The sequence below is a fragment of the Micrasema longulum genome, unplaced genomic scaffold, assembly GCF_059751315.1.
Source record: "Micrasema longulum isolate JH-2025_06_02 unplaced genomic scaffold, ASM5975131v1 h1tg001718l, whole genome shotgun sequence".
Classification (NCBI taxonomy): domain Eukaryota; kingdom Metazoa; phylum Arthropoda; class Insecta; order Trichoptera; family Brachycentridae; genus Micrasema; species Micrasema longulum.
In genome coordinates, this window is record NW_028278896.1 from 10,010 (window position 1) to 19,318 (window position 9,309).

General features: G+C 31.8%; 1 protein-coding gene across 1 annotated transcript; it reads left to right on the forward strand.

Moving 5' to 3' along the window:
* Positions 1–691: 691 nt before the first annotated feature.
* LOC148274228 (protein suppressor of forked-like) lies at positions 692–9,068 on the forward strand. Its single transcript, XM_088237421.1, has 3 exons — positions 692–857; positions 1,289–1,480; positions 8,773–9,068. Exons 1-3 carry the CDS (start codon positions 834–836, stop codon positions 8,932–8,934), a joined length of 378 nt encoding a protein of 125 aa, XP_088093547.1. The 5' UTR covers positions 692–833; the 3' UTR covers positions 8,935–9,068.
* The last annotated feature ends 241 nt before the right edge of the window (positions 9,069–9,309 follow it).

The following is a 9,309-nucleotide window of genomic DNA, read 5'->3' on the forward strand; positions in this document are numbered from 1 at the left end:
TTTATCTGGTTTTTATTTTTAACTGTTTTTTCAAACGAATAACTTTATAAAAAATATATTGATTTCGGTTAATATTCTTTCACGGAGAAAATTTATTGGACCCTTTTTTTTCTTACCTAAGAATTTAGCCTTATGAAAGCCTTAGTATCTAACATTATCTTTTTCTCAAGGAATATAAAGAGTTCATTTTCTGTTAGTTGCAAAAATAATCATCTTAAAAAATTAAAAACAAGTTATGGTAGAGCGGAATTGAAACCTCCAGACTTCACTATCATTGTATTATCACGGCACCAAAATCTATCTCGTTTCAAATAATCTTGAGACAGCTGGGAAAACTTAATTTTATTATGTTGTATTTTATAATATCATAGTACCTGCTACATTAACAAATTCCAACGGAGGAGAATATTTAAAAAAAGGAAATATGGATGTTGAAGGATTACATATTTTTTAATCTGTTGGCTTGCTTCATTTGCTTTAATTTATTTATATGTAGGTAGGTAAACATGTAATATTTACTGTTACGTTTATTTTTTTTTCAATTTAATGTATGGTAAAATTAGCTATGAACTAAAGTATGTTATTGATGCCTATTTTTATCAATTTGACAGATTCAATATTTATTATTTAGGTAACATTTTTTTGTCATAGATAAAGATGAAAACAATGCGCCTGCGCATTACGCCATTTTGGCTTCGTCTTCGTCTTGCGATTAGATTTGTCCTTGTTGATGTGGGTTCCGGAATGGTTTCGAATAAGTAATATATTTTAGTTTGTTTCGATTCCATTAGTAGCTCAGTGACCACTTCTATCTGTTCAAGATAAACTTAGCGATGACTGAGGAAATCGGAGAAATCGTAAGTTAATGTACTTTTCTGAAATATTCGACTACATGATATGGCCGGTTTAACTAATTTCATTGCACTATAATTGTATTTAATTCCTTTGACGATTGGGAACTGCTTTTTAAAATTACGTTTGACACATATTATCATAAAAACATATTTAATTGTTTTTTTTTGATTGCCAAATATCGTACATTCGAATATATTATAGGTTATGTGGATTCGTTATAATCCAAAAGGCAATTTTTTAGACCCCTTTCATTTCAAAATTCGGAGAAAAAAAATAGCGGCCCACCCTAGCCTACAGGTAAAAGTATATCGATAAAAGTGCCACCCTGGATTACTATAGTCGTCCGAGGAAGCACTCTAGTGTTAAAAGTATCGAGAAAATTGATCCTTTTCAAGCATTACTTTCCATGTTTTTATATAATGGTGCATTGCAGGATTGGGGTAACGAGAGGTTGGCGCGAGCGCAGCGTCAGGTGGAGAGCAATCCTCATGATGTGGACTCCTGGTCTCTCCTGGTGCGAGAAGCGAGCTCCCGTACGATAGGGGAAGTGCGCTCCCTGTATGAGGCTCTGGTGACCGCCTTCCCCTCGACCGGCCGCTACTGGAAGATGTACATAGAACAGGAGGTACGCCTAATATCCGCTTATTTTAATTTTCTTCTTTCGCTTGTTTGTATAGGGGTTTTATGTTGTTGTTTGTTTAGTTTGTATTACCACGTTTTGAAGCGGGATCCGGGACATATGGCCACAGTTAAATATGAAATGGATATCCAGTAACTAGCTCAATAAGCCGGATACCGGATAGTAGTTCAATTATTATTATTATTATGGATAACTTATATATCGCCATTTTCGTAATAAAATACCTCAAGGGCGCTTTACATAGTGATTCTATTGTTAAATTAATTTAATTGAAGCTTTTAAATTTGTAATTTAATTAAAACAATTTATTTTGTTGTCACGTGCTACAGATTTATTCAAATGATTTAGAGAACAAGTGGGTTTTAAGTTTTTTCCGAAACATCACTTCACTTTCACAGCCTCGCACCTCTGCTGGGAGAGCATTCCATGCCATAGGGCCTGCGACCGCAAATGCGCGTTCACTAAATTTAGTGCGCTGTTTGCGTAGAGGTATAATAACTTTTCGTCTCGCCGTAGCTGATCTAAGCGTGAGACGCCTGTCAGCTAGTTCATCTGGAATGCATAGTTCCCTTTGATATTCCGGAGCAGAGTTGTGCAGTGACTTATACATAAGCCAACAGAGTTTGTATTCGACCCTCTGTGGAAAACGTAGCCAGTGTAATTCCCGAAGTAGTGGAGTGATATGACTGAACTTAGAGATTCCGAAAATGAGTCTCGCTGCGGCATTCAATAAATCTGCCTATTATCCGCGTAGCAGTGAGACCACAATCCACATCCACACAATATCTGGGATAGCTAATATTTATTTAATTGTGAAAATTTTACAAAATCAACGTCACTAAATTGTTAATTGATAATGTCCGTGTTCGAGAAAAAAGAAGTAACCCTCATTCTTTGAAAAACTTCCCTTTTTCCATAAAAATGTTTGCTATCAAGATAGATGGTTATGCTATCTCTGCGGAACAATGATTCCACTCACCACCGCGCGCGGCAAAATGATTTCATAAACTCTCACAAACAGTACTTTGTGACTATAGCGAATTGCTCGACGAAAATGGATGCAGATTTTTTTTTTTTTGATTATTTAGTTCGTTCTTTGACAATTCCAATACCTCTGGTATAAAATAAATAGCATTTTTCATGTATTCGCTCGTAATAAACGCCGTTGTGTATTCATTTTCGCAGCGCGCAGAACTGCGGCCGAATTTTCTTATTGTCCAAGCGTTCTGTCCCGCGGGATCGAGGCTTTTCACGGAACTGGGACAAGACGATATTTATTTATTTATTTACGGACATAGTCCATTTATAAAATTTATAAGGATGAATATTACAATTATAAGAACCGTCAAAAACATAAATTAATAATGATAGAAGCATTGACAAACATAATGGACATCGAGACAAGATCTGGATTATTTATTTAGTGCTCGTTTAAATCATTGTAAACTTAAACCACAAAATCCAGATATTTTCATGTCTATCGTATTGGTCACATGTAAACAGCTTTGAACAAAACTTAAATGTGTTAATATTGTTTTGTTAATTTTTATAATATTTTCTCATGTAATGCTCATTGACCTTGTCTTGACTTATAAATGTATTTCACAAAACAAACTAAAAACAAAAGAAGATACTATCACAAACTACACTAGTATCAGATTAAAATCTCTTCACATCATTTGTGTCACAAGCAGATATTTAAGTTTTTTTCCCCGTGTTCGCAATACATATTTTTTTTATGCAATACGCAATTCCTTGGCCTACTTTGATGTTTTTTCATAAAACCTGTACTGAGTTGATACTTTGTTTATTTTTATTTATTTTTTATTTTATTTTATTCAGAAAACATACAGTCATACAAAAAAAGGATTAAAATCAATGATTTTCTAACATAAAAAGACCAATTAAGTTTTCATAAATTATGCAAAAGATTTAAACACTAAATGTGACAAAAAAAATAAATAATTAAGAAACTCAAATGAGAAAAGAATAATTGTTAACATTTGCGTTTTACATGAAGGAAATCATTGGTAATAAATCAAAATACCCAATGGACACCTCGAGTCATCCACGCACACACACATGAACGCACATATAAAACATACACAAACATATACATTACATGCGGCACATATACATAGCTGGGGCGAATCGTCAAAATAAGCGATTAGGCACAGCCTATTATTATATTTGACATAACCTAAACTACTTAATACCGAGAACATGTACGATGTTTGTTCGGAGCAGTGGAGGTATTTCCATAGAAGCCCATTGCCTATTAATTTTATTTCAAAATTACCAAATCTGGCCCAAACGCTTAAAAATAATTCATTTCGTTGTTTAAATTTCGCGCCAAATGAGAATTAGAGATCTGTTCGACGTTGGTACTGTTCGCATCCCGAGATCCAAACCGTATGAAATCCGTGTGCGCGAACGACACTATGTCTTCTTATCTCGCTCACGCACGTGGGGTTCTTATGGGGCTTATTTCACGGTGCAATTCGCATGTGATGCAAACAGTAAACTCATAAAATGTTTGTCTGTATATGTTGAGTTTTATATGGGAATCTGAAGCCAGCTTCTGTAAGATAAAGTTGGCAGAGAGCGCCTCTTGTATTTCGTATCGAACAAACTTTACGATATTTTATTATGCTCTTTTTTACGGAATTTAATCATTTTAAACGGTTATTTTTATCTTAATTGATTAAAGACCCGTACTGGTTAAGATTTATGATAATTTACTTCATTTTGTGCAAACGTCATATATAAAAAGAATTCGGAGATGGCCGACGTTTCTTTTTTATTTGCCTATCTACTTTCCTTTTCCAATATTCTATATCAATTATAATTTATCTTTATTATATTTATGTATCTATGGGTTCCGATGACTATTATTCAACTCTACGCATGCTATATTTTATTAATGTTACTTATTGGTAATGGTTGATATCTGAGGAATTACTTTGTATAAAATAATATTGCGTTTTCTTTATTTCATTTATTTAAACGAACTCAGAAAGATTATCCTATGCATATTTTCATAAAATATTGTTATTCGTCATAATATACCTTTTGGATGCTTTGTAGACTGTACAGCTGTTGTGAAGAAAGCATACATCATGTTTTCACACAAGCGAATTCATCATCATTCCTTTTCCGCACCTAATGGTGCAAAGAGCACTGCAATCGCAGTGTATCTTGATCATTTTTGCCACATGAAGGCAAGATCATCAGTCTTACGCTTAAAGTACCAGTCCAGGGACTATGACACATTCTAGTGTAAAAACACCTTTTCAAATAAATATTTCAAATCAACCATGTCGGGAATCGAACCCGAGACCTTTTGCATGGTAGGCAAATGCGCTGACCACTATACTATGAGGCCGTCAGGGAATTACACCACATGTGAATTAAAAATATATATTTGGGCTTGCCTTACTCGTAAACCCTAGGCACGCTACTGGTTCGGAGACACTTTTCATATATAGCTCCAAGAGTGTTCAATGTCTTGGATGAACATATTAAGTTCTCCAAAACGTCTATATATAAGATGAAGATCCATAATTGGATTTTGTCGAAGGGTAGAGACCACTGTATAAGATTGCTTCGGGAATAAATATTCATTATTATCCATATACATATATATGTATATCATCTTTGAATAAACTTAATAGTGATGCATAATTATTTGTAAATATATATTTTAACTTAATTATTATGTTTATTAAATAACATATTCTACTATATATGTAGATGTGTTACTATTATTACTTTATTGTATTATTTTGTATTTATTTTTACCATCAATTAATTACCGAATTGAATTTTAAAATTCCTATAAATTTTTATTATTTATATTTTTCTATTATTATTTTGTATATTGTTTTGATTATTTTGTATATTGTTTAATATGTTCATAAATGTTTTTGATTTATAAATAGAAGAGTCCCGACTTAACACGGAATTTTTCAACAAGTCGGGACATGAAAAATTATAATTGTGCTCTACAATAAAATTGTGTATTTTGTGCATTAAATAAAAAAATATTAAATGTTTTTTAAAATCTCTTTTGGGTTAGAGCGAAAAAAACAATCACTTAAGAAACTGTCATATATTTAATTATTTTTCAATTATAATATTATAATAATAATTAATGCATTGTAATTAAAATTCTCAGTGCAAATTATATTGGAGAAAATATGTACACACACTTGTATATAATCTTTTAATATAATATAAATAAAATGAATATAAATATGAGTGGAATAAAACTGTATACATATTTTTATTATTATAATTAAAATGCAGTTCCACCAAGAAATGTCATTAGAAAACGCAATATATCATATACAAGTGTTCTTTAAACTCTGTCACTTCCGAAACCACGATGATCAGTATGAGCAAGAAGACATATTGGCATATTAAAAAAAATATATATTTCAAGGAAGAAAATTTGTAAAAATAAAAAAAAAAAATTTAATATGCCAATATGTCTTCTTGCTAATACTGATCATCGTGGGTTCGGATGTGACAGGGTTTAAAGAACACCCTGTATATAAACAATAAAGATAGCACATTTGGTTAAAATTTAATATAATCTTTTTTTAAATCAACATCCTGTAGATTTTAAATGCGTTTGTGTTAGTTTTGCAAATGCGCCAGCTTTAGTCAATCAGCCAATAAAAGCTAGTATGTATATTTTTAGTGTTCCAAAATAACAAAACGAATAAAACGAAATATTTATGCCGTTAAATTGGGACAACATATCAGGTCAGGAACCCTCGAGCAATGGCCCGATATTATGAAGGCACAGTACTCTCAGATAGGCAAGAGTACTTGCCTCTTGAACATAACATGGGTATACAAGGAAAACCGGTTAACTACATTTTTGGCATATTTGAGTTATGAATACCATTAACTTCAAATTTTTATCCTCTATCTACAGGTAAAATTGGTTAAATGATATTATCGCCATTAACTGAGTTTCAGACAACTGTAGAGCGAGTAAAAACGTATATCTAGCATTTCTTCTCAAATCTTTACAAAGAAAATCACTTAAATGATTTTAAGTTATTATTTTTCAATTGAAGTTTATGTTTTTAATAATGAATATACAAGGAAAATGGTTAAGTGTCTTTGTCTGGTTTTCGTTACTTAAACAATATTACATCCAAAGTTTTTATAACAAGTAAAAACAACTAATATGTGAGTTTAGCTAGTTTTCATTGAAGTAAAATATCTGCCTTAATGAAACCTTACTACAGCAAAAAACTACGTTAAAAAAGACTTGTTAAAGTTATGCAAAACAGGAGTCATTCCTGAAGAATTCCATCATTAGTAAAAAGAGTCTTTCCACTTCCGCTTATAAATGTTTTTTTTTTTTACACCACAACAGGCCAGGAGCCCCAATTATAGTAGTGATTACATCACGGTACACCCAGGCTTGAGAAAAATTGTATTTGAATTTTTGTGTTCTCACCGGGAATCGAACCCGGAACCTTCTGTGTGTGAGTCAAGCGTCTTGACCACTACACCACGGAGGCCGCCAAATGTGATAGATGCTTTATCTGAAGATGAAGACAGTGTTGGATTTGATACGACTCAAATTCAGTTAGACAATGTCGCCGGCTAACTCAACCAGCACAAATTTCTTCACAAGGAAAATCAGCTAAATGCGGATTTTATTTTTCTTATCTTACTTAATTTTTTTTTCTCAAAATTCTGTTGCTTTTTATTTCATGTAAATTCTGTAATGTATAAAGATATGTTTTATGAATAATAAACAAGAAGTATTTAAAAAAAAAACAAAACTTTATTTTTAATGAACAACCAAACTTTAAAATTAAATTTACGCAAAACTGGCTTTTTGCAGTTAGCCGGTTTTCCTTGTATGCCCACGACAATATGTATGTTACTGTTAGTATAAGAGCAGGTGGTGTAAATGGATGTATATTATCAAAGTCAACAAACTTATTAAATAATTAGCGTTAATGTGATTCTTACTTTCCATAATCTACCAATTAATTCCAGTTCTTTGATGTAAACTAAAAGTCAGTTACATAAATAATCAAATAATAATGTATTCACATTTTATTATATTCTCTTTATTCATGTTATGCAAGGGAGTTTAACATAATGTTATTATATAATTATGAACTGGGAATGTCATTAAAATTGTTTTCAAACAGTATTTTATCAAGAATATTATTTGCGTCTAATTTTTTTTTTTAGATTTTTTAGACTGGATTTGAAATTTATTGCAACAGAGAGGAAAAACGTCTTTGAGCAGGGAGAATAGAAGTCTAGGCATTTACAGGGATTACGACATGTCATTGGCTGGATTAAGTGGCCACTTTACACACTGTTACATTCACCGATTTGGTCGAAAAATTAAAAAAAAAATCATAACTTAAAAACCACGCAAAAGTGCGGAACATACACGGGGATGAATCAGATAACCCTCAATATGAGGCACCTACGGACGTCACACCTCTGGCTATCTCAACTGACTTCAAAAATATCGATACCCTTAAAATTCTCTTCTGTTCCCTAGTTCGCCCGCACCTAGAGTATTCCTTTGTTGTCTGGTCTCCATATTATGATGTTCACATAAAAAATATTGAATCAGTTCAACATCGATTTTTAAGAAAGATAGGCTGGAGGTTGGGCTTATCCAGATACCAATATACGTAAAACAAGTATTTTTTTATTTATATATACGCCCAATGGGCATTTTTAAGGATATATTTATACATAGAAAATTAATTTAAAGGAAAGTAGAAAGACACAATGGTATATAGTAGACTCGTTGGGAGTGGAAGCGGGAGAGAGGTGTTTATAATTGAATTTGATTCAGTAATTGTTTGAAAGAAGATAACTTGTTATCAAAGAAATCAAGACTGGTATGTTTGTAGGCAGATTTGAGAATTATGGGCATAGGGGAATGAAAACCATAGTTAGTTCTATGGTTATCGGTATGAAAGAGTAAGTTTTGTCTGAGGTTTCTAGTTGGGATATTTAATTTTATCGAGCTCAGTAGTTCAGGCGCATCAAAGAATGAGTTGAGAATTTTAAATAGGACTAGAAGGTCGGATTTATTTCGACGGTCTTGAAGAGAAGGTATATTTAAGGTAGTTTCTAGCTCATTATACGTATATTGGTCTCTGGATAAGCCCAACCTCCAGCCTATCTTTCTCAAAAATGAATAACCGCGAAGTTAGTGCTTCAAAAATAAAATTTACATTAATAACTAATTGTCTTTTTTCTTTCTCTTTCAGATCAAGGCCCGTAACTTTGAACGCGTTGAAAAGGTTAGTCAATCTCAATGTAATAATAAATTATCTATGTATGAAATAAACACTTTTCATACCTCGCATTTTTATTACCTCGCACAAATGTTAATTAATATCCAAGCATATTTGTTTTCATCGGTAAATTGAAAATTCCACTTTTAATAATAAAAATATTACATAAATTATGTTAGCCATTTTGGAATATTTTGCAGTGCTGACAAGTATTAAATTAAATATTAAATCAAAAAATTATTTATTTATTTTGTGCTATATTTTGTTACTTAAGCCTTCAAATATCTAATGAATAAATACTTTAAAAAAAATATATATAAAGAGTATCATAGCAAAAATGTAAAGGCAAATTTTCTTTAAATTTCATGTACATAAATCAAATAAATTCATAGGATTGTCAAGCATATGGTTATCTGAAATTTTATTATGATTAAAACAGTAGAATCTTTGCCCCACCAAGTGATGCATAGAAAACTGTATCGTGGATCATCTGTTATATGAAGGCAAGGT

Coding starts and splice junctions, on each gene's coding strand:
- LOC148274228 (XM_088237421.1), top strand. CDS start 834: ATGACTGAGGAAATCGGAGAAATC. Junction 858..1,288: donor CTGAGGAAATCGGAGAAATC/GTAAGTTAATGT, acceptor GGTGCATTGCAG/GATTGGGGTAACGAGAGGTT. Junction 1,481..8,772: donor AGATGTACATAGAACAGGAG/GTACGCCTAATA, acceptor TTTCTCTTTCAG/ATCAAGGCCCGTAACTTTGA.